At 37.7% G+C, this 26,934-nt stretch overlaps 1 protein-coding gene across 3 annotated transcripts; it reads right to left on the bottom strand.

Annotated features, from left to right (window-relative positions):
* Positions 1-1,660: 1,660 nt before the first annotated feature.
* Positions 1,661-22,185, bottom strand: FAM92A (family with sequence similarity 92 member A). Of its 3 annotated transcripts, XM_030968188.1 has the most exons (9): positions 22,070-22,185; positions 20,061-20,295; positions 17,545-17,613; positions 12,327-12,428; positions 10,400-10,405; positions 8,670-8,774; positions 8,038-8,151; positions 6,353-6,472; positions 1,661-2,483 (listed from the first exon to the last, which is right to left on the bottom strand). In XM_030968188.1, exons 1-9 carry the CDS (start codon positions 22,165-22,167, stop codon positions 2,373-2,375), a joined length of 960 nt encoding a protein of 319 aa, XP_030824048.1. In that variant the 5' UTR covers positions 22,168-22,185; the 3' UTR covers positions 1,661-2,372. The 3 variants fall into 3 exon arrangements, with proteins under 3 accessions (XP_030824048.1, XP_030824058.1, XP_030824066.1); XM_030968198.1 differs by lacking the exon at positions 10,400-10,405 and having other exon boundaries at positions 8,670-8,780; XM_030968206.1 differs by lacking the exon at positions 10,400-10,405.
* Between the last annotated feature and the right edge of the window lie 4,749 nt (positions 22,186-26,934).

Below are 26,934 nucleotides of genomic sequence, written 5' to 3'. Positions count from 1 at the left end.
AGTGGGTTCAGGTGCATGGTGTGATGACAGCATTTCCTGATAACAGGGTTCTGTGACATCACATGTTTAGTGGTTTGGAGGCACCGTATTTCCAGTACAAAGGACAAATCAGAGACTGCCTATAATTATATGGCTTGCAATCCTGTGCTTCCTTTTTAAGTACCATCGATACAGTAAGGAGTAATAAATGAAATGCTACATTTGGTGATGCTTATATAAAACATGGGAAGTTTCCTTACTTATGTCTTCTCTGAATTTGCTTTTGCTACCATTGTCCAAAAATTCTGATGTAAAAGAGAACAGTTGCTGTTGTCAAAAACTAGAAATAGTGATCACCTATGAAAGCAGCTTGAGGCATTTAGGGAAGGTCTAACAGGACAGTCTGATGAGCACCCTTAATCCCTAAGGAATGTGCCAGTGTGTTCAACAGAGAGGCAAAACAGTCTAGGCAAGGATGGATACAAGTCTGCATGATCTAGGACCAGTAATAAAAAATACAAATGAGTGAATGGAGCAACTGCAAGTCAGTCTTGCAGCATGCACTCGTACCATGAGAAAATTCTTTGCAGAAGGATCTTTACGTAGTATTTAATTCTTTACTAACATCCTAAATTGTTATTCTGGCTTCTACTTCTGGTGAAGTATTTTAGTCAGGGACTTTACATCTGTAGTTTTGAGGTCACAATTTCTGTGCAACATGCAAAGTTAAGACATCACGCACGCAAGACAAAGTTGCCCAACACTGTACTTTTCTGGAAGTTTTTCTGTGATTCCTGGAGTTGACTTTTTTGTGATGTAGGGAGAATGAATTTTATGCTTGTGGACTGCATAATCTTTTAGAGGGGAATTTATCTAAACAAAACTGCCTTTTTTTTCAGCATTGCTTTCTCAAGGAATAGTACACAAATACTTGCTATTTGTATCTATGTATATTATACGAAAACCTGAAATTGTTATGATCTGTTTTGGAGATGGACTACTTCATTGTGTATGAAATGGTAAAGCGGCGATCACCAGAATTCTGATGTGATACTAGTATTTATTGAAGGGTCTTAGTTGCTGAGATAGATTGGAATTAATTACATAGATACTTTAAAAAATTTTGCTCATTGGTATTTACTCCTTGCCAGCAGTAATTCAATGTCAATGGTATGTAATGCTGGTGTAAAATTATTTTTTGGGTTTAAAATAACCCTATATTGTGAACTTTTCATTTATTTTCATCTCATTAATTTTTGGCAAAACGTGTTTTTTCACATGTCAAAACAGGTATGCATTGCATATGCATCAGTGGACAAAAAGTCGCAATATTATAAATGCACTTCCTGTTTTTTTTCTGTAACTGAAAGGAAGATTTTGTTATAATTTAAAATTGTTTTCCCAGTCACAAGTTTAAATTCTTCTGCATTTGTTCTTTAGCAGATACTAAAGCTGGAGGTGAACAGTGTGGTAAACTTTCTGCCAGACAACCATGCACTGTTAAAAAATGAACACATGTAACCTCTATCCCCAAACAGGATACGAAATTACACTCAAAATGTGTAATTTCTTGTATGTTTGATGGAACCAATAACTGATTTGCATAGCTAAACACGTGAAATTCGAACTATGTATAGCATGTCAACTAATATAACAAACATCAACTACATAAAATATCCACTAGTTTTATCATGAAGGCACTTTTATTTAAAAGCAAAGCAGCATTGAACATAAGATACTGGGCCAGGTCCTTATTTGTGACTGTTCATTCTGTATGTGTAAAGGAATCAAAAGTCATCTGTACCTCATGAAAGCCTGAGAAAAATGAAAATAAGAAAAAAAGTACACCTCACCATGCCTTCTGCCATCCAGGGTGGATCGCAAAATGAAATCTTAACAGGTTGTTGCTGCAAACATTTTTGTAATTACCACAGTTACTTTAGGATGTATAAACCCAATTATAACAGTTACAGCTAGAGTACTTAAAAAATTCAAGAGGTGTATAGCTAGAGAGGTAATATATTGGCAAAGTAAGGACAAAACAATGTTCATAACTGCTTGAAAGCTTAGTGCAGTTTTTGGACACTTCATCATGTAAGTTTAAGCAAATGTGATTACATTTATAATATAACATCTATGCAGATATAATACAGGCATCTATTTAAATATTTCATTTTCTAGCTACTGAAATTGCCCACTTTCAGTGGATTTTTTTCCATTTTTTGAAACCGGTCATTTGTTGTCTGGCACTCTAAAATCAGCACTGATTCTTGCTCCTGCTGGAATTCTAAATATATAGCCCCAGTGAAATTTTAGATCCAACATACAAAAAAAAGCCTTTAGGTGAAGGGTTTTTTTCCCCCTTAATAAAAACCCCTCTTAGAACAGCTTTGTTATCTCACTTCCTTAGTAGCATCAAATTCATCCTCCTCATCATCCTCTTCATCATCTTCATCTTCCTCCTCGTCCTCTTCTTCATCTTTTCTTAGCATTCTGCGGGAAATCTGATAAAAACCCAACAAAAGGACATCAACTGTTTGTTTTCTGCAAACAAAAAATAATTTTCCATTGGCATTTTCAGCCTAAATGTTTGCATGGTTATCATTTCGGGGAGGGGATAAGTTGTTTATTTAATAACTGTTCATAACATGCACGCCAATGGAAAGATACATGACACAGAATAAAAATACTGTAATGGTTTTTAAAAGCTAAAAATATTCATGTAGTCCTTCAGAACTATTATAGGATAAGGAAAATGGTATTTTTTACCAATTTAATGCTAAAAATCAAATCAACAAGATGCAAATCAGTTTTTTCCTGGGTTGGCTGCTGAAGCAGCAGGGTGAAGAGGAGTATTAGGCCTTGAAGACATCAGACCTCGTCAGTTAAAAGCTCAAAAGGATGCTGCTCTAAGCTTTTTACCTTTTTTCCCAAGAATTAATTAGACAAACTTAAGAGTCTTGATTCATAGATGAACTTCTTTCCCTGCCCATCAGTGCTTGCTTTTAGAGTGACTCCTCCTTTTGGTTCATCAAACATTAAAAACAAGTGCCAGCTGCCACACTCATCTCATTTGACAGATTCTGCAGTCTGTACTTTTTTTTAATGAGGGCTCAGTCTAATTCCTATTGAAGACAGATTCTTCACAGACAATGCAAAATTTAAATTTAAAGAAGGATACATGTTTTTTTTTTCCTTTCCCCATAAGAAAGAGAGCATTGAAGACAGTTATCCAAGTAATCTGGAATGCTTTTGAAAATTCCAGGTTCAGTAATTCTCTAAGGGCATCTGAAGCTCTAATTTTGGTTATATTTTCTGTGTCTTCTCACATACAGTGATATAATAAAAACTTCTGCACTGAAGACAGAGCTTGCCTTTTCTTTTAAGCAGCCCCCTATTTTAAAGGTCCTTTAAACGCTCATTTTTAAATTGACTTCTGATGTATTGTAATTCATTCAGCCATGTATGTAATGTAAATTTTTTGTGTGTGCATAAAGCAAACTGTAGTCATTGAACTTCTGAAAGAAGAAAAATACTTAAGTCTTGTTCATGCTCACCAAGTATGTAATTTAGCTCAAAGCAAATAGTTGCTTACAAATTCCTGAGCATAGCAGAAAATGGAGTTAATCATTGGGTGAAGCTGGCTTAACCTGAGCTGAAATGTCTAAAGCAGCAGTCTCTCATTGAATGAAAGAAGAAAAAGACAATGCCAGTGATTTGTAATTGGAGTTTAAGGAACTCCAATTGCTTAATGCTGCAGGAATTGAGGAATGCTGCAGATTGAGCCTGTTAAGGTGAAATGAATTTCACTGGGACAGACTAATTTTCTAAGTTTTTTTCCTAATTCAGAGCATCTGAAATTCTTCAGCAGAACTTGCATCATATTTCTGAATAACAGCTCCCCCCTTTCCTGAAACAGGAACTGTTTTGGCTTTATGGCTTTTTTCTGCTCACTACTCAAATACCTCTGACCATGCAGCAATTAACTAAATAGTATATTAAATATTATCACTGGTGGTGCTAAGATGGCTATCCCTAAGAACCAAACTGTATCAGGGAAGGAAGGTGAGAAAAGAAATTATGCAGTTTAAATCCAAGTTATTGTGCCAAAGAACTAAAACATACCAGTATTGAAATTTAATTTTTCAGAACTTAATGCAAAAAAAGAATATGATAATTTTTTGACCATACATAATTTTATGTAAAAATTAATTTTATGAGTTGCATGCAGGTGATGACAGTCCTTGCTTAAGCAGTTCAGCTCCATCTTTCACTGCAGAAACATGGCAATTCTGTCCACATCTTAGTGCTGGAACATTTGGATGCAGACATTTTCAATAATGGTTAAAATTACACTTTGCTGTCCTACAGAGTGTCAGTACAAAAGTTTGTTATATTTAATGCATGTAGATAAAACTTGTGTAGTTAAATTTGATTTAAAATATCTGGAAAAGGTCCTTCTGTTTTGCTACAGTTCTAAAGTATAAGCTCTACCAACCTGAACTGGTAAACCAAAATTTTGAGGATGAATTGCCAAGTGAAGCATTGTAAAATGAAGGACATAGCTCTTTGTGAGAAAATGAGTCAAGCTCAAGGAGTACTTTAGATTTTTAACATACAGATAATACAGAAAGTTAGTCCACAGAGGCAGAAATAAATTCAAGGATGGTATGTGTTAAATCCTTTGAAAAGACCTGAATTGTGTTACTGGCACACTTTATTCCATCTGGTATGCAGTGACTTCCTACACTGTCCCCCACCTACAGGTTAGTGTTTGTATGTGTCTGTCCTCCCCTGCCCCACAGACTTGGGCCGTGTGACTCTCTGAACTGCTTCCCACATCATTTATACTGCTTTACACTGGAAATTGCAAAGTACTACATTACAGACAGTGCAGGATTACTGTGCAGCAGGAAACTAGATGTGTCAAAAATTTCAGAGTGAAAGATGCACAGAAAAGATAAAACAAGTCACCTGCAGGTTTTTCTGAATACGGCTTTTTTTTTTTCTCAAGATATGTTTGGTGTTCCAAAGATTAGCCCTTATGTAATTCAGCACCATGCTATTTACAGAATCAGAAAGGGCTGCCCTTTCTTCACTGCCTTATGGTGACTGCATTAGTTGGGTGTTCCACCCCTTTCTTCGGCCATATGATCCTCCTCTGCAGAGAGATCCACACTGCACAGCCAAGTAAGATGACCTTATTTTGAATTGCACTGCACTTTCCCTCTAGGTCTAGATGACCTCCTGTTGTTTTCAGGTAAGTTAAGAGGTTATAAGAACACTAACACCCAAAGTTATAATTAAGAGCAGTCTAGTAAATGAGAAAGGTTAACCTGCAAGTTAGAATGGAATTCCACTCCACCTCTGGGAGGAATCACAGTGTACACACACTCAGTTTTCTCGTTTTGTGTTTTTTCTCATATTTTCTGAAGTAGCTTGAATATGAAATTAAGTGATAGAGAGGACTGCAAGTTATTCAGTCAAGGTAGTACTTCATGCACTGAATCACTAGGTTGTATCTCTTCAGATGACAAAATTCATACTTTCAACAGAACAGCTCAACTGGAATAACTGATCCATTCTGTGTTGAGAGCAGAGAAGGGGTAAAGTGTGTACGAAGTCAAGAAAAATTTTCCTTACTACAATATCAATGCATGAGTCTATTCAAAGAAGAAAGGTAAGATACATGCATTTTAAATGTGGCTTTGTCTGTAACTGAAACACTGGTAAGAATCATTGCAGTTACAGAATTACAGTTGCAGTGAATTAAAAATAATTTAGCCATTTTGCAATGTCAGCAAGTTTACTGCTGTAAACAAGTGGCAAAGATATTTGCAAGGTAGCTGGTCCCTAAAAGAGTGGCACTGTCTTCAACTGTTTCAGTCATTTTTACCATCCTTTTCCTCACCTGCTGTGAATTTTCAGAGTATAAAAGGAGAGGACTGTAGGTCATGAGTTTGCTCTGCTGCTAGAAGGTATCACTAGTCTGAATTAGAATCTGGTAGAGAGGCCACACTAGAATCTGAATACTAAAAGTATGCAAATATTTAAAGAATGTCACTACTCTCTCAAATAATCTCCTAGATCTCTTCTCTGCAAGATGCCACAGTCAGTTGATGGAACACCAAGTATTGCTGGAAATGGCATTTGTCAAAATTAAGCAACACAGCTTTAAAAGCTGAGGGGTTTTCCCCTTCAATGATAAAGCTGCATTAACAAGAGTCTATTATGATATTTATGCCATTGAAAGTTTCTTTACATTTCTGATGGTCCTGAATTGAGTGAAGACAGTGGATCCATGTGCATTAGCTAAAAGATTATCTTAAGTAGATCTTTAATATACTGATTTAGTATGTAATTTTTTTCTTACCTGTGCTGTTCTCACTGAAGATTTTGAGGAGCCAGTTCTTTGCAAGGGGGACTTGGAATTTGCACGAACTATGTCTAAGCGAGACTGGTAGTCTGGTGGATAAAGTGAGCTCCGAAAAACCTGATCAAATGGAGAAAGCTGTCACTTAGGTGCTTGCAAGCCAAGAATTACCAAGACTGAAGTTTGCAGAAATGCAGCATTGGAGAATGAAACTTGATCTAGAGATGTGCATCGACTGTAGTTTGGACTGATCACTTGTCGCTGAAAAAATGTCCTTGCTTAACCTGAGACATATCAACGTACTTATGTGGTCAAGTAAACATTCTTCAGAGCTTTGGGGGCATTTACACAGGGAAAACTGCAATGGTTTCCCACCAACATATGTAGCTGAGTTTAAGGCTAAGCTAGAAGTGTGAACCCCAGCAACTCCTTCAGGCTCTCCATTTCTTGCAAAGATGAACTCAATCCCTTCACAAGCAAATCCCTACTGTCAGACACAACTGCATCAAAAATGTTATTGAATTGTACAGAAGATGTACAACTTAAGAAAAATTCGGGAAACCTCTTAGAATACAGAGGAGACCATGACATCTATTATATTTTCAAGTTATTTCAATAACCAATACAGCTATTTGTGCAAGACTTTAAGTCAAGAAGATGGTATATTATGATCAGTATTTTTATGAAAAGTAAATAATTGTCCAATTAACAGAAAATTTAAAATGAGATTAAAAATTTGGTTGTGAAAGACAAAGTACTAACTTTAAGGAGATTTTTGAATTGGTGTCATGTGACATTATAATTGTGAAACTAAAATAGTACAAAATTGCCATGACATAGTTTAAATGAAGTAAAATTACCAAGTAGTCTCAAATATGACTGTCACTGAAGACTCATGTTTTTTTAAGTCTTGTGCTAACTTGGTTCTGAGCTATGTCATAGACAGAATAAAATTATGACTGGTAGGATATACAAAAAAAGACTGAAAATGATCCAACTTTTTTGACAAACCAAACATACATACACAACACACACTTCCATGGTATTAAGTTTAAAGACCCAACATCTAGAAGAACTGCAAGAATGAATAAAGGACTGAAAAGCCTATCTTGGGAAAGAGAGACTATAATTCAGAAAGAAAGGAAGGGATGACTTGAAGCTGGTTACCGCCACAAGGCAAAAAACCCACTGTAGTAAGTAACAAATGTCTCTTAATTCTAGAACAGCCTAATAAAAATGATTAAAAGATGAAAACAAACAAACAAACAAAATTCAGGTTAGAGGGAGATCTTTAATATAGTAGTTAGTCTTTACATCATCTTATCACAGCAGTCTAAGATTTTTTTCTATGTGCATCTTTAGAGCAAGACTCACTGCAGAAGTGTTCTTTAAAAACTGTTTTATGTTTACCTGAGCTTGGAGTGGCAGGTAATTTTGTGAGTGTCTTTTCTGTGTTTTGTGGGAAAGATTAGATTGCCACTGCAGTTGCTCTCTGTGTTCTCTGAGATTACAAACCTGCATGCCCTTGCTGAAGAAATGCAAAAAAAATGAGCTTGGTATACATGAGTTTCTTCTGGGAACCTAAGTATTTGTTGCATTTTTCTGTGTGGGACATGTGTAGCCCAATTGTGAAAATTGTTTTTATATAGGAAGTAAACAGAAAAGCAAATCTCAATCACTCTTACCTCCAAATCTTCATTTTCATCAATATTTTGGATATTCTGATAGGCAGCAGTATATATCTCTAAAGCTTTCCCATGGAACAACATTTCAATAGTTATAAATTCAGAAAATATGTTCTGAAAGCAAATGAAAAGAAAGGTTTTCTTAATGCAGTATATTTGCCGTTCAAAAAATTACTGTATTCTGTGTTTGGTATTTATATGATATAAATAACTGCATGATACTTAGTACTTGTAAATAGTCACATTGAATGAATCTAAATGAACTTTAGACATTAAACATAAATTCTGGCTGGGCTATCACTTATGCAGTTATTATTTAATAAAAAATTCTGAATAAATACTTCAAAAGTAAAGAGGAAATGTATTAGGAATAACATGTCTTACTGAAAAGCCACTTGATAATCTCCAATATGTATTCCCAAGATATTGTCAGTCAGAAGTTTTGCTGTTTTGCTCTTTTATAGCCAGTTGAGGATAAGTTATCTGTAGATTCTATCTATAATTTACAAATCTGTGAAATATTCATGAATACCACAAGATTTGCATTTCAGTGAATACCAGAATGTTGCTAATCTTGCCCCCAACTAACTATAATGATTTTATTATGCAAGATGAAATGTGAGCACACATACTTTGATGTCCCTTATCTTCTGTTTCTCAAAATTATCAATGGTTTCCTCTAAGTGCCGAGTTGTTCGAGTAGCATCCATTGTTGCTCTCTGCAGTTCATTTTCAGCCTGGTAAAGTAACACAAAGGTGAAATTAGTCTTGCATTTGATACAAAGCTATTTGCTATAATTGCCATTACTTAAGTCTGAGTTTGCAAGACAATACATATCTGTGTTACAGTATTTAAATCTGCAGCGTGATGAATACAAAGATGCCTTCTACACTGTTGTGACTTTCATGTGAAACATGAAGAATGATCAGCTGCAGCCAGTCAGGAAAGTCCCTCTGCTTTGATTCATTATCTGTAATAATCATGGGATAGTTTTATTGAGCCAGTCCTGACATCCCACTGATAGCACAGTGAAAGGGGTTTAGGTACTTAACCCAGCGCAGGCCAGAGTGGTGGTAGAGGAGGAAAGATCACCCCTTGTTTTCTACTGCAGATCAACCTGGTGGGTCCAGAAAGATTCTTTTCCAGTATAGTGTGCTGAACCTCATCTTAGTATGTTTTTACAAATTATTTAAATAGACGATTATAGCAGCAGCTGGAACTAATGTACTTATCATGTAAATATCTCAATCTTGCAGGCTAGTTATTGTAATTTTTAGATTCAAATGCATTTCAGGTATTTTATGCTTTTAATATTTTTGTATTACTAAAATGTCTGATAAAAAACATCTTCAACGGGGCACTGGGAAGGGGACACGTCAACCATTTTTAACACATACATACACACACAGTTTTTCTTATTTTGTTACTACAAAAAACATTTTAAATAGCTATTTTAATTAGATATATTTATAAACTTTATAGAAAGTTCACTACCATTTAATGAAAGATGCTGAAACTATTCTGATTAAGTCAAGTCTGAGAACTGTGTAGTATTACAAATTAACAACGTAAGAGCTTGCACTTGCAATCTACAAGATTTGGCTCTAAACTTCAGTTATTTTCTACACATTATTTGTCAAACATCATACAGTAGTGATACTTACAGGCTCAGTCAGTAAGTATCATCACACATCTATTTTGTCATGAGATTTGAAAGTAGTATATGGATCAAGTACTGTATCCTGTGATCAAGTTGTAAGGTTCTTCCCTTTTCTACAAAACTGCAACTTGAGAGGATTTTTTTTTAATGGAAAAAGACACCAAAGGTCCAGTTCCTGTGATCTAGCTTTTAGTGTTACATATATGGAAACCTAAGGAATAAGGCATGCTCTATTCACTTCTTTGATTGTAATCTGCTAACCTTATTTTACAGTATTAGCAATTTGAAGCAATCTCCTTTCAAAAACAGCCTAAAACCATAGACACAATTCTGCCATTACAGGGCAAACAAAATTGATAATGATCTTTAGTAGTACATAAGGTCACATGTTCATCTCTCTTTCTTGATTTTGTCCAAACCACTGGAGGGAAGAAAAGACATTTTGTGTATTTTCAATTACTTCAATCAGGCAGTCTGTAAGCTGATGGCAGCTATTATGCATATGCAGCCCTTACACATACAAATACAGGATGTTATTACTATGGTAATCAAATACACCTCCTCAATAAATCTTGGTTTGGACATAATTTGTGCACGTATGCTTTGGCAGAGGAATTCTGGTTGTTTTAGAGTGAAGTGTCCCAAGTCGCAGAGCCTGCATAGTTTGGACAACAGCAGTTTGGTATTTTCTGAACACTCACCTGTGACTGGAAATATTAGTAAAGGAAAAATGGCAATGTAACAATCAACATTCATGGACATGTTCATTTTCACTTCTACTTTTAATATACTGTGAACTATTTATCTTAGTTATTTCAAAACATCTGTATATTTAGTACTATTATTATGTTGTCTGAAGCCTCTGGCTGTAAGATGTAAAATCTGTTAGAGCTTTGCTAGAATTCAAGTATCCAGGCCAAAACATTTCAGAACAGCTGTCTGTTTTGGACTGAGAGCTTGGTTATTTATTTTTAAAAGAATAAAATAAAAAGCAGGCAATCTATAGTTTAGCAGACTTCTTCAGGAAAAAAAAAATCTATTTTGATTTACGGAAGTGTATTTTTAAGAATCTGGTAATTATTTCCTTTCAAAGCTGTGCTAACACATAATTTGTAAGATGGAAGTACAGATTCTTTGCTATCTGTGGCCAAAGTTGTTCACTGCTGCAACATCACAGTTGCTCAAGAATAAGAGAACCTCTGCAGGAGCCCAGCTGCTCTGCTCTAATGTGGTAAAGCCTCTCTCAGACCTGAAAGCTGACCTGCACACATCCTCAAAAGGAAATGAACACATTCCTGCTCCTAATACCTTTTTATGTATTTTAAGTGTCAATCTGACCTTTTTAAGTGTCAATCACTTTAATATGCTAATAGGCAGCATTTGGTGCTTTTGCCATGTGCAGAATCAGACGGTACTGAGATTTTATAACTCTTCAGGCAAAGAAGAAAACAGGTGTTACAAGAAGCTAAGTCACAGAAGAGTATTTGGGAGAAGCTTAGAAAAGAAACAAGAAGAGATGAACTAGGTGCCAGTGAGATACCCATGAAATGAAAAGAAATGGGAATTAGCTTGAGAGAGAAAAATGGGACCAGTCTCCCTTTGGGAAAAAAACAGCTTATTGTTATAATTTACTCCCTTAATTCCAACAGAAGATAACTTTGCAACACAACTCAGTTCTAACCCTATGGCTGACAAATGTCTGTCTTTATTACATGAGGAATTCTAATTAGTCATGACTTGATTTAACTGATTTGATTAATATTAAATGAAAATTCTCTGGCAAAGACAAAAATAAAATGTAGTTCTCTTGTGTTCAGTTTGACCAACACAGTCATTTTCACTCTTTCTACAGTCTCATTCCCCAGTCACTACAAAGATCCTGAAGATTCTGAAATACAGTTGATAAAATCCAACAATGAATAGGACTCCTTAACTCCCAAGTCCAACACTAAAATGTAATAAAAAGTTCACAGCACATCATGAACCTAGATCCTGTATCATAATACGTAAGCATAAAGGGACTGAAGTAGGATTGCCTTGATCTCATTTATTTAGGCATTCCCTAGATTCTGATTGCTTCAAAATTTGAAACTTCAGTGAGATTTTAATGGAAATTCTAATTCAGTTTGATAGAGGCTTAATTTTTCTCATTGTGATACAGAATAGTATACTGGGGAGGGTGACTGGTCTTTGGAAAGGAAGAGTAGTCTAGGTGAGTATTCTACTAGCAGAATAACAACTTATCCTTTCATGCAGCTGGAGGAAACTCATATCCCATCTAGGTACTAGGAAGCACAATAACCAAAATGGCAGGGAGAAAAACAGTAAATCCACAGAAATACAAAATAAATTGTCTGATTACACTTTCAAAAGCTTCCAAATTCCTGGATGTAATCTATGCCTACCTCTCTTGCATAAACATATCAAATAATTCATAGTTTCTTTTCAATTCAAAAGTAACTACTGCTCTGTAGCGGCTGTAACTCTTCATTAAGTTCAAGAAAAGATTCAACATTGGGAACAGTTCCTCTAAGGAGCATTATTGTTATTACTACTTCCCAAACGTAACAGTTTAATTCCCAAGAAATTCTAAAAATATTTCTCAAAGTGACTAGAAAGGCAGGATACGATAACGTGTAGATCTGATGGATTCCGCTGACGTGTCTTTTCCAGTTGAGATAATTGCTTGGCTTCTCGGCTCTTTGCTGTTAAAGTTGCTCTAAGATCATCCTGGAAATGAAATGTTTTAGACATGTTTGAAATACATCTAGGATAATACAAAATATGCTCTCCTTCATACACGCATTGCCTAGAAAACATGGACAAAACTTCTGCTTCAAATAAAAACAGATTTTGGTGATATGTTAATTGATCCTATGAAAGAGAAGTCAGTGGGCACTGAGAGAGTTTAGCACCTTGTAAAAGTCCCTATAGCACTTGTGACGACTGAAAATGTGGGGAAGGAAAGAAAAAGATATTCACAGCTTTACATGAAAAGTACAGCAGATGGTCACAAGCTGAGATCCCCAAAGCATTAAGAAGGCAGACTCATTCCTGACTTAGCAATAGAACAAATGTGGTACTTAGAAATAAAAAGCAGCATCAAATAAAGTGGCATCATTAAAAAAAAAACAAAACAACAAAGCAGGCAGCAGTCAGTACCAAGGAGAAGTTATGAAGAAAATATAACTGCTGTCACTGCTGACAGTGGAGCGGCTGAAGGGGCTGGAGCAGAAGTCTGATGAGGAGTGGCTGAGGGAGCTGGGAGTGTTTAGCCTGGAGGAGGCTCAGGGGGAACCTGAGCTCTCTACAGCTCCCTGAAAGGAGGCTGTAGCCAGGTGCAGGTCAGTCTCTTCTCCCAGGCAACCAGTGACAGGATGAGGACATACAAGCTGCACCAGGGAGGTTTAAATGAAATATTAGGAAAATTTTTTCCATGTGAAGGGTGGTCAGGCATTGGAACAGGCTGCCGACAGAACTGACAGAATCGCCATTCTGAAGTGTTCAAAAAAGGAGTTCCTGGCACTCAGGGACAAAGCTTACTGGTGAACGTGGTGGTGCCAGGCTAATGGTTGGACTCAATGATTACAAAGATCTTTTTCAACCTAAACAATTCTGTGCTACAAGGTACCACAGGAATTCTAGGGCTGAAAGGGTTAAACTGCATATTTATATATGTGCTTTTCATAAAGTGTTTAAAACCATTTGAAACAAAATACATCCAAGTAATGGTGGAGCTGGAGAAGATAAAACTTAACCGATCTAGAAAAGGCAGAAACTGTTGACAACTGGTTTTGTTCCATTTCCAAATGAGAAGTAGTATGTCTTCTAGGAAGACCTGTGACAATTTAAGAATGTTCATCTACCAGTTTTCTCAAATTTTTGTTCATGCTATAAAACTGTTTTGCAAACTGTTTGACATTCATGGAATTATCAGTCAAGTATTTATCACTCCACTGACGCTGGTGTGGAAAAGGTCATTAATTTTGATGGTTCCAGTTTAAAGGAGCAGTAGTTTAGAGCAAGCAGAAATACAGTCTAAAGTCTAACAAAATCTGAGGGAGGACTGGGCATGCATTTCAAATGACCTTTTACTCTAAAACACCACTTCTACTTTTATTTACTACTCCAGAATGGAGTTAGAGCTATAAGAAACTATCATATTGGGAAGTTGTCTGTGCTCCTTCCTTGGATTTCACAATTTTAATGCTCGTATGTTGCCATGACAGAAGGATATGCAACTAAGAATATGACTTCCAGTAAGTTTGGTGATCCTGTGACCAGATCACTACTCAGTGACAAGCACAAGATTGCCAAGTTTCACAGTGCTGTGTGTTCCTTCAATAATGAGGCTGTACATGAGGACAGGGTCAAAACATGCAGTTTCTTCATTTTTCTATCCTTACTGTCTGTATGTCCTTGTATATAACTGTTATTTTGCTTCATCTTCAGGGACACAGAGCTGGCTTCTGATAATAAAAACTACTTCATCTTCAGCCCATTAATGCTGGTTTTACTGCTGTTCTTTCAGAAGGGAATTTATACAACCTCTAAGGTCAAAGACTACTGAAAAGGCCTTTTGCTTTTCTGAGAAGCATGTGGCTACAAGAAAAGCAATACTAGAAATTTTTAAATTGTTTCTTCCAGTTTTAAATTTTAAAGGTAGAGAAAGAGAAAAGAATGTATTTATTTTTGAAAAAACAAAGTTTTCCATCAAATGGCCACAGCTGCATGTTTAATGCTATTTAATGACTGAGCTCCATTAATAGCACTGACTTTCTAGGCCCATTTAAAACAGTCAATCAGATTTAACACTGTGGCTTGAAAGTGTGCTGACTTTTACATAAAGTGTACTTGAGGATGCGAAGTTCTAGAGTTACCATTATTACATTCAGTGTTTTCTTTCTGGCATGTAATGACTTTGGAAATACGTACAGAGACTGAACTGTTCCCTCCTCTACCTCTGCTTTCTGTAACAACAGCCACCATGAAACATACTTCTCTTCTAGCTGAAATGTGACAAAGAATTAGTACTACTATGGCCACAGTGGCGAAACTGTGTACAAGTTTTGGATGTCCAAAAGTAGGGCACAGTTACATACATATTTTGTCCAAGAAAAGAGTGCAGGAAAAAACCAATCAAAATATTAAAAAGCTGGGGAAAATGTAATTTATGGTGAAAGAATCAAGGTGCACATTACCTAACAGAAAAAAAAAGAAGAAAAATTTGTTTTACTAGTATCTAAATACCTTCATCCAGAAAAAAACCCAGAGCATTAGAGAGCTCTTTCATCTTAATGGAGCATGTAACAAGAACCAAAGATTACGTGAAGTCTTTCATTTAAAACAAAGCACCACAAGCATCAACTAACCAGTAACTACCACCAACAGTCCTACATTCACCTCCAGTGTCTTTAGACCAAGCTTTGACATGTTTTTGGAAAATATGTTTTAGTTACACTCAAGGAAAAGTGGAATGGAATAGGCAATGAGATAAAAGGTGCAAAGAATATAAAATTATTCATAGTCCCTCTAAGTTTTAACTATGAATTCAAGTCACACACAGGAACACTGGTCACCCATCTATTTTTAAATCATACAGAAGTACAGCTATAGTTCATCCACCAGACAATGAACTGGCAGAGCCTCAGCACTGTACTGTTACCTGCTTTAGTCACTGAAGTTATTAAAGCAAATCAATCCTTTCTTCTGCATGTGGATCACCTTGGTTTTATGATGTCCTGTTTTACAGGAAGAAAAGGAACCGGGAACAGAGTTGCCAAAAAGCAGAAAAGTGAAGATTGATAAATAGAACAATGAAACAGAAAGAAATCCTCATAGCCTACATTTAAGCTGTGTTACAGGACAAGGATATTGTTTTAGCTTCCACTGAAGCTATTCAGCATCATAAACCAGAACAAGTAAATGAAACAATTTTACTGCATTAGCAGATCAAGGACAACACTACTCTGATTGACCTGGGGCTCTTTAAAGCATTTAGTAGCACAGGACATTGATGTCTTACATCACAGGCAAAGCAATAGTTATTTTTAGATAAAGCACAGAAAAACTGCTGTGTACTTCCTGGAACAGATCCAGTAAGTAAGCAGCAGTGAGAACATCCTCTTTATAGAAAGTAGCTATAATGACATACTCTGCCTGGTTTTACTTAGCCAGCTAATGTAGTTACAGCTAAAGCAGTCCTAGAACTAGCAGCTTGTGCTAGATTTACATGAGTGGCAAAATTTCCTTTGTCACTAAATATGTCTCAGTGATTACAGATAATAACTGAAGACCAGGTAGTTGAAGTTTTAACCAAGGTTTATGGTCAACATGCAAAGGGAAAAAAATAACCATTTAATGGCCTATATCTTTAGTGAACTCTATCTTAGTTCAAAGGTAAACTGGTAAAATTAATGATCTCATCTACGGTTTAAAAATGCTCTTGTACTCCTCACTGTAGCTAAAATCAACATAATGCAACACTTTCTGACATTCTGAAAGGCAAAGACCACAGGAAATTCAATTCACTGTTGCAAGCAATTACTTGGTTCCAGTTGCCTCTGTCCTCAGCATTACTGGCTATCAGTGGCAGTGCACCTCAAGACAGTCTCTTCAATGCTTTGGCAGCCCCAGGCATTGCTGTAATGTTTTGTGTTTCCCCAGCAACCCTACTGCCACAAACACATGAAACTTGTCTTCCACCCCCATCACTTATACCCTACAAAGTACCCAGTTCTAGATCTCACAGACTGGTGACCATTAAGATACCGGTTTTAGGCACTACAGTCTACAGCTCTGCTAAGGACTACTGTGGGTAGTCCCACTCAAGTGTAGAATGCATTTCGTTGACAATTGTTTCTCTAACCACCACGTGAGGTAACTGTGCAGTAAGTCCCAAACACTACTTGGCTCTTCATCATATGGAAAAAAAAACCCACAAAAAAAACCCACAGGAAAACTGCTTGCTTGAGATGCAGTGGCCACCATCTACTCAAATTAATCATGATGAACACCCCGCATGATTTTTTAGTATTTTTGTAAAATAACATCAAATAATAATAATAATTTAAGTTTCTGATTTGTATAGATTATGGTACAGATATCTACATCAATTACAGATTTGGATTTGCGGGATTAAGGTATTCTCTGTATAAGATTCAAGTATTAAGAAGATCTACTTTTAGTATCTGCTTATTAAATTCCTTGCTCAAGCTTATCTTTCCTGGAGGAAAGAAACTTACAGGTATTTTAAGGGAATATTTCAAACTCCTATTAACATTGTTTCAAAAATATAGTGAAAGAAGAGACCTCATATTTTTGTGTATCTTCAGGTCATCGTAAGGATTTAATGGAGAGGGATTTAGGCACTACCTACTTATCAGGTTCAAATGGGTTTTCTAAGTTATGAACTTTAATGTAGAACATAATTCTGAATTAGAAAAGCTGTTAAAGGCAGCATATTGATGACTAAGAGCCAAAGCAGTAATAATAATAATAATAGTAATAATAATATCATCACCATCATCATCAAAATCACACAATAATAAATGACATTATTTATAAACAAAAAGTCCTGAATTTACACTATCCAGGGAATTTCATACTAATGCCTTTTCTGAGCATTTGTTTGTGCTTGAAGAGCCTGAATACCCTTGTCTTCACATCAAAGCTCTTTCCTCTAACATATATGCAGCTTCAGTTTAGATGTCTAATTATATAATTAAGTTAAACTGATTACTGAAATATGAAAAATCAGAACCATTTTCCCCATAAACAAAAAGTTTTCAACTGAGTAGCCAGGACACTGAAATGTACCTTGTGAGAAAACATATGTTTAACCTACCCTTTTAAGTTTCACTATGGTCCCATAACATTTCAGAGGTTCAACAACCTTGGCTTCCAGCCTGTCAACCTACAAAAAGAAATCACAAGTCACTAAAATCATCCATATCCATGGTGTGCAGAAATGGGAAACAATTACTTCAATAGTGACTCATCTTATTATGAATTAAATCCATATATGCTGAAAAAGTATTAAGATGAGGGTTTTAAAAAATTTCGTAAAAACTACAGTCAAGTACATTAACCAAAAAGGATTTTATTTTCTGAAGAGCTCAAGCTGATTTCTTGTGGAATTATTTTTTTCTTAATTAGATCAGGATAAATGAAACATGGAAAATTATGAATACATCAAACTGAGTACTAAATACATCCAGCATTGCATCTTGGAGTTCTGTAGCTTTCTATCTAAAGATTAGTGTATTTGCTCTCCACTTACTGATAAGGTTACAGACTAAGCAATCTTTGCTATCAAATACACTGTGCAAAATGGAACGCTTCGTAAAAATAATGGAAACAGCATCACTGGTACTGAGTGCACTATAAAAATACCAATAACAGGGTATGTAAAATGCATAAATGCTCTCACAGATGAGTGGTTCTGAATTTTTGTTTCAGAAAAACAGCTACATATGGTCAGACAGGCAATAGGATAAGACCTGCTTGTCAAATCTGACAAAACTGAGTGGCCCCAGCGTAATCTGCCAATGAGTTATGGACCATGAGTGAGTCCTGTGGCCCATTGCTGCTACAATCCAGATTAGGACAAGGTGCATACCTCTACTGGGAAGTAGGGGGACAGTTCCCCCTATACTGGTAGTCACCAGACCAGTCAGCCAAAACCTAGGCCAGCTGAGCAAACATTTCTCCTTGATACCATCTACCACTGCACTGTCAAACAATTTCACTTGAATTGCCAACAGAATAGAAAGGAATAGGCCAGTAAGGCTCTAAACAACACGCATTACTGATGAACCAAATAACCTGCCTACCTTACTTACTTACCCTACCATGTGCTGTGGTACCTCACACCTCAGTATTTATATATCTAGCACTGCACCTAAAGACCAGAAATTGTTAATAACCCTTGCAAGCTAATTTTCTCTTGCCCACTTTGCCAGCATACAGGAAAACTGTTAAGTGACTTGATGCCCAGAAGAAATAAAGAAATATTTTGTTTTCAGGAGCAAAGGAGAACTTGATTTAAAGACTAAAAGCTTCTCTTTTCCTTTGCTGCTTCTGCCTTTTTTCTTTCACAAGGCAATGCTGGTTTACAGACAGGCATGGCAGGAGGATGACACCAAATGTCAGTTTTTAAAAACACATTTAAAATCAACAAAAGCAAAAGTCAAGTTGTTACATATGTACCTCAAAATTACAGGTTCGCAGTTTAATGATGAAAACAGAGATCATGCAGTCTGAGTTTACATTCACCTTTGGCCACAATATAAATATAATAGCAGAGGATAATTTGCTATTACATCAATTGAAGCATAAAGACCTACATGTGGCTCAGCTGGAGCCAGATGTATAAGAGCTTATGGAAAAATAAAAAGTGCACACATCCCAAGGTTTCTTAATGCTTCTTAATCCATCCCTTAATGGACTGTTAAAGATACACAATATTCCTTGTATTTCAAACTCTCTGCTTCTCTTATTAACTACTTTTCAAAGGTTTTCTTTTTTCACTTTGTTATTATGAAGAGGTGACTTGCAGTGCTCTACAAAATAAAAAAAGTCCTATCTGAAGACATAAAGAATGTCAACTACTTCAGTCTCTTTTTTGAATTATAGTGGATCTTAGCTGTTCAAAACTATAAATGGGAATTTTCTATGTTCTACTTAAAGAATAGATACATACTCCAAAAACTAGTTTGAGTACATGTGAATGAATTTTTTAAAATCTCAGTATTTGGAATTCTGCATCGTAAGTTACAGTTTGACTGGCACCACACATAAATGTGTAAGTGGCATAAACACCTTTCTTTGCACTCTCACTCATCTAGCAGAAATGTGACTATACAGTCACATATGGTCCAAATTAAGTTTGTACTTTTAATGTTAACTACAAACTTATGAAATCTACAGTGTCCCTGACAGTACCTCTTCAATACTATTTCTGATAATGCTCAACTAAAGGAAAATGACTGATTTTGCCTTGGCTGTTGCTAGACAATTCAAGTCACACAACTAAAAAAGAACACTTTATTAACCATAAATCATTATCTAAAGTCTAACACCAATAAAAAAAAACTTGCTCTTTCCCAAATACATCAAGTGTTCATATGGATAATTTTCCTGACTTCAACAGTACTAATTTTAGGCAGTTTTCCCTGAAGTGATTAGGAGTGTAAATGATGAATGCTTTGGCAGCCTACCCTGCTCAGACATTAATATATTTAGACGTGTTTTCTCCTGTTTCTCTTCTGATTGCAGAGTATATGATTTCCCTTTTAATCACAGATAAGTAACTGAAAAGTTCAGATGGCAAACACAACATGTACAGCTTTAATTTTGTACCTCTGCCTGGCGATAATCTTGAAGTCTGGAGAATTCATCTGCAAAGTTTTTCAGTCCAACTTTTAAGTTTGGTGTCTCTGTAGCTGCATATGCATATATTTCATTTACTAGAAGATCTGCTTTGTCTCGTAGTCTGGCAGTTTTACGTACATATCCAGCAAATATTTGGCACAATTCACCAAAATGTTTTTCCACATTTGAAACAGCATCTTGCATTTGTCTAGTCTGATTGTCCCTGGATACCAAAGAAAAATAAGAAAGGCAGAAATGTTTACAGCACATACAGAAGAAAAACTATATAATAATACTTCTAATAATTTGGATATCTCATTTCAGTGCAGAAATTTATTCTGAAAAAGAGAATGTTGTAACTGATGTGAGGAATGAATAACAACTGATGATGAACAAATAACAAACAAACAAAAAAGCAGATTTACACTTAAAAAACCAACAGATTAAAATCCAAATCACAAAAATCTGCTTGGAAGTTTTCCTCCTGAATTTAAGCAAAAGCTCACTATTACTAATGTTATTAGTTCCTAACACAGTGGTAACACTTGCTGTCTCAAGACTTCTGCAAGACCACCCCCCTTCCTGCTATGGCCTGCAATCTAAACAGGTGAGGCAATGGCTGGAGAAATTAGGCAGTAGAGGACGAACTGTTGAAGGTATTTAATGTTCTTTAAATTGGAAACAATTACCAAACTGCACTACAGAGGATAAATACCACTGAGAATTAAAGAAGAAAGGTGAATCAACACAAGAGGTGAAAACTGTACTACCACTGAAAGGACATTCATCTCACTAATAAATTATCTTAAACGACCTAAATCTAATTAATTTATTTGATCCAATGCCTGTATGTTTCATTATTAAGGATTTAGATAAGTCATTCCAGTAACTCACAGATTTCACTTCGTATTTTGCTTTCATATTCCTATATTATTTGATGGTCATGTGAACTCACGCCCATTGTTGATCTGAGTGAATCAGCTGTAAGACAATTCAGCTAACAGCACCTGCCAGAAGTCCTAAAAAGTCTCTATGGTCCAACACAAGGTTATTGATGTGAAGTGATAGAATTCTCTAAAGAGAATTCACTCCTATCACTGTCATGGCAAGAAACAAAAACTTCCTTCATATCTGTAAGGTATCCCAATACTGCTGACCAATATTTAAACACTGACTTTGTATCAGGATATATGATAATCAGAAAAATTTGAAGAAATGTGGTACTTTGAGACTAAACAACAACACAATTCAAACCAGGAACACCTTTACTCCAGGAAATGTATTTCATGCCAAAGTTCTGCCAAAACCCAGTTGGGGTTGCTTCATGGCAAGCTGTCTGGCAGACTGTTCAAAAGAGATTCTGTTGAGGTTAAAAAAAACCCCAAGGAAGTTATTCAGTCCTCCAGAACACGCTGGAGCACAGAACCGCCTGAATAGGGACAGTTTCACCTGGTGAGTAGGCAAGTAAATATTTCATTACGTACTAATAAAGCCGTTTTTCAAAATTGTATTCCCTGACAAGATCTTCAGTAGAAGGTATATATTTCCTATTTTCTTGAAAGATCTTCATGTCAGAAAGTTTCCCTCCAGGAGGAAGATGTAATCACCCACTTTACAATTCAGATCTTACAGTACACCCATGCAACTAGTATTTAATTTTGGGATGCGAAACACTACGGTTTCTTATGTGGGGGGTGTAAAAGTTTTTATTCCCCCCTCATTATCACGACCGCTTAGAACTGTCCACAGAATTATTCGCGAGAGGTCCAAACAAATATCGGCAGCACATATTTATTCCATCTCTGCACAGCACGCTAGGCCTGGAAAAGTTTTGCGGCCTTTACCGGAGGAAGGCAGCGGCGGCCCCATCTCCCAAGGAGGCAGATGCGCAAAGAAGGACCGGAACCGCATCGCTCCCCGACCCCGGGCACGCTGCTGGAAGCGGGGCCTCTCCCCGGCAGCAGCCCGGGGCTCCCCGGCCCCCCGCGCCCCCGTACCTGGCGTCCAGCCCGCGGCCCAGCAGCATCATGGTGGCGAGCGCGGCCGGCGGGAAGCAGGGAAGGGGGGCGGTGCTCCGCGTGCGCTCCGTTTCCATGGACACCCGGCCCGGCTCCGCCCCTCGGCCTGCGGGACGGGCCGCGGCCGGGAGGCGCCGCGGGGGAGCGCAATCCCCGAAAAGCAGAATCGGTGCGGTTGGAAAGGAGCGCGGGGATCGTCGAGTTCAACCTCTGACCGAACGCTACCGTGTCAGCCGGAACATGGCACTGAGTGCCGCGTCCGGTCTTTGCTTAAACACCTCCAGGGACGGTAACCCCACCGCCTCCCTGGGCAGCCCGTTCCAGGGTCTAATCACCCTTTATGTGAAGAAATTCCTCCTTATGTCCAACATAAACCTCCTCTGGCGCAGCTTTAGGCTATGTCTTGTCCTCTCGCTTGGTACGCGGTAGAAGAGGCCGAGCCTTGCCGGGATACAGCCTCCTGTCAGGGAGCTGTCCAGAGCCATAAGGTCCTCGTAAGCTCCGGTTCTCCAGGCTAAACACCCCCAGCTCCCTCAGCCGCCCTCACAGGACTTGTGCTCCAGCCCCTCCACCAGCTCTGCTGCCCTTCTCTGGACACACTCCAGCCCCTCAATGTCCTTCTTGTGCTATGGGGCCCAGAACTGGACACAGCTCTCGAGGTGTGGCCTCACCATTGCCGAGTACAGAGGGACAATCCCTGCTCTGGTTCTGCTGCCGCACCATTGCTGACACAGGCCAGGATGCCATTGGCCTTCTTGGCCACCTGGGCACATGGTGGTTCAGCCACTGGCAAGCAGCCCCCAGGTCCATTGCCACAGCACAGCTTTTCAGCCCCTCTTCCCCCAGCCTGTAGCACTGCAGGGTGTTGTTGTGACCCAATGCAAGACCTGGCATTTTGCTTTGTTGAACCTGACACAGTCAGTCTTGCCCCATTGATCCAGCCTGTCCAGGTCCCTCTGCAGATCCTTTCAACACTCCTGCCCAACTTGCTGTCACCAACAAATTTATTATTTATTCCGCATTGGATTCACCCATCAATAATCAATATGGATTCTGACTAGGACCAGGATCAATACTGATCCCTGGGGGACACAAGCAGCGACTGGTGCTCCCCACACATGAGCCCACCCAAAGGCAGGGGCAGGGTCTGTTCAAAGACAAGTGCAGTGTCAAGGCCTGTAGAAAGCCAGAAAGCTCAAGCCTCTCCCATTACCAAAAAAAACCAAAAAAAACCACAACTTGTCTTCACCTAAGGGAGAGTTGTTGAGGTTGGGCAGCCATGGGAAAAATCCCATGGAGCACCAGAAAAGATCTTAAAAAAAAAGAAGAACAAAACAAAACCAAATGAAACTGAAAACATAAAAAAAACCCCTAACACCCTCTCTGTAGTGGTAATGTACTGGGAATGTGGCTTCAGGATTGTGTGGCCATAATCCTGTCAGAGTCCCTGCACATGCTATATGAGACTAATGCAGAAAAGACTCTTAAAGGAGGAGAGTGGGAATTGTGCTGTGTCCAACACAAACCCGTCTGATATTACAGTGGTCTATGAGAGCTAAGGATTCGGACAACTGGCAGCATGCTGGCACAGAGGTACATGGCAACAACTTCATGCAGATAACAAACTTTACTTTCCAACTAAAACCAATGGCCAAAAGTAATGAACAAGGTGGGTAACGGTGATGCTCCCATGGCATTTAGCAGGTTACAGGTTTGGTGTACCTCTTGGGATTATGTTACTACACAAAACTGTACATGTGCACTCACACACACACACACACACGCACACACACAAAGAGGCCTCTTGCTCAAGGGTACCCAGAAGATCTAAGGGTCAAAGGATCATTCAGGGATATCCAGTCCAAAAATAGTCACTGCTGTGGGAGAGAGTGGTGAGGGGCACTCAGACCAGGGAAGTCTCCTTGGATGGAGTCATGGTGCAGAAATGTCTCTGCCCTGTTGGCTGGGCACCCTGTCTGTGGACCAAGGGGTTCTGCCTCTTCCTATTCCCACCGTGGGTCGTGAAAGGTTGGTTGTCCCCATGTGTCAGCCAGGGGGAAGGTGAATGCTACTACCACACATATATGAAAAGAATTTTGTAGGCTTACATGAGCATGTGAATATAAATTGATTTACTTAAAACTTGGTTTTTTACTTTTCATCTTGGTTTTTCTCTTGAAAGTAGATCATTCAGATCACTTCAATGAAAACTTCAATTCCATACAGCAAAATATTCTTCAAATAATGAGGCACTAATTAGTGGTTTGGACCAACTTAAGCTAAAACAAAATGTTGCAATTTTTATTAAGGCAAGTTTGCGAAACCAGTGGTGAAACTCACTCCAAAGGTTTGCAGCCTTTAAGGACTTGGTAGGCTGTTATGTCTAAATGGAAGATGTCTTTCAGAGGATGCAAGGGTGAGAGGGCAGCTGTTACCTGGAAGTCTTAATTTCTCAACTGCAGGCCTGAGAGGAGAGGCTTCAATGCTTATTGTTGAATTTACCCCTTATTAATAATCTAATAAATCAGCTAAATGACCTAGCAAATAATGATGTCACTATTACTACTGTGCAATCCTGTAGTTCCCCACCCTGTAGCAAGATCCAAGTTTATCACTCTTGGATCTTATTCATTACACACAACTACCACTGAATTACATCTCTATCACCCCTCTCTTGACTGCACCACACTGCTTGTTATCAAGGTGCGGTACGGTTCATCTCTGGATGGATTCCCAAATTCTCCTTGAGTTATGTAGTTTTTAGTGTCTGTGTGCTGTTTATATGGCACACTTTCTGAGACACACCATTGCATTTTATTCCTTCCTTCGCCTAACTCCATTTACATCTAAGCACTTTATCCTACATGCAGTCAATTGACATACCAGAGCAAGGCTTATCCTCTTAATGTATTTTTTTCCTCAGAAAGCATCCTGGTCTCAAGTGCCTAATTACAAGTCATTGCCCTTGTCTTTGGACAATCTCCTGGTCTCCTGAGGTAGTCTTGTCTCTTCACAAGGACCTGTACTCCAGCAGAACCTTCCACTCACAAATTTGAAGAGCTCTGAAATTTGAAAACATCTATTCTACTACTGAGGGCATGTTTGGACTTCATCACTCAGGAGTGGTCAAGCAAAGCAAGTTCCAGAATACCCAGAAATTTTTAACAAACAGCAGAATGGTGCTATATGAGGTACTGTACAAATGGTAAAAAGAAGTACAAGTCTATTTGTTTCGAATTATGCGTCAATAAGAAACAGAAAACTGCCACTTAATGAGAGGCTAAAAGATTGAAAATAAGGAAAAGTTACTTGTGATTTAAGTTCAAGAAGTACTTGTCATTGGAGAAAGACATGAAAGAGGAATCACAGCTCATCTTCAGTTATAGCAAACAAATTCTGCTTCAGTCCTGAAGTATGGTGCTTGGCATAGACATTAAAAAACTTTATTTATATATGCTGATTTCACACATGGTTTGACTTAATAGTTCTTAATATGATGCTGTAGATAGTCCTGGAATATATGGCCCACCAGCTCCAGCTGCACATAGAAAGTTGAAAATAATGTCATGAGGGCCTGTTGAAATTTTGAGTCATCAGAGTGTACAAGAGCACAAGCTGCATAAATCGTGGAGTGGAAAAATATTTTTGTACGATGATTTAGAAATAATTACAGAGAATTATGTTGAAAGTAATGCCAAATTTCCTGCTCATTACCTCTAAGTAAGTTTCCAGAATAACATACTAAAGATGATGACATCTTATAAATGACAAATTCTGCAGATAAGAAAGCTCTGAAATATCCAGTTGACAGTGTTTTCCAATATTCCTCCAGAGGATAAGCAACAGACTCCTCCTGACTTAAATCAGTTTGAGTAAATTCTCTGTACTGGTTTATTGAACAGCAGTATGTAACTCCAGCAGTGTTCAGCAGCAGTGAAGAATTGCCTGTCATTACTGCGTAGAAAAAACAGGATATGCATAAGTCTGTGGAAACTTCAGAAACATTAATTGGGATAGAATTTCTTCCATCATATTTAGGGAATGCCTTAACCATTAGTAAGGTAAAGCCATATTTCTGGTTTGGAATTTAATCAATGAATGTGTACTAGGTATATGTAATATACCAACAGAATGTTCAGTCAGCTTTTGTTTTTGCTAACTGATGTTAATTTATATGGTGTAGTAGTTACAGAGGGATCCATACAGGTCCGGAGGTTCATCTGCACACTGTGGTTGATTAAGTCTGTATGTATGGATGAGCTGCCTGTATACTCATGTTACTATTTCTTACAATGTGTTCATAACTTTAGAATTATTTTTTTTTGCAATCTTTACACTCTTTATATAACGTTCCATTTTCCTGTTCACATATGCTATCAATTCACATTATATGTATGGAAAGGCAATCACTGTAGACCTTGAATGTCAAACAACATTATTTTAGCAGAGAAGTTGAGCCCCTGGTGGATTTGGCATTATATAGATTTAATAATTTCAAGTGTTTTCTCCTTCTGTAATCGTTTTCCTCTTCATGCTATTTCACTTCTTTGGGCCTGCAGCTCCCCTACTTGACACAGGAACTAGAGCACCTCTTATTCCTAGCTCTGTGTTTTCTCAGGAACAAGAGGCAGCTTCTGCGAAGCATCCTTCTCTGATGCACAAGCTTCCAATACCAAGTTTCAGATATCTTAATTAAAAATCAGTTAGTTTGTTAGAGAAAAAGTTGTCAACATAATTAGAAAAGCAGTAAAACATTGTTTCCTCAGGCTAATACCCGCAGGCCAGTGTTACCTTCTGTCATCCATTTTGTCAGTGTTGGTGAAAGCATAGCAACCTCTTGTTGA

This window comes from Camarhynchus parvulus, chromosome 2 (assembly GCF_901933205.1).
Source record: "Camarhynchus parvulus chromosome 2, STF_HiC, whole genome shotgun sequence".
NCBI lineage: Eukaryota > Metazoa > Chordata > Aves > Passeriformes > Thraupidae > Camarhynchus > Camarhynchus parvulus.
This window is presented reverse-complemented; position numbering and strand designations above follow the sequence as displayed.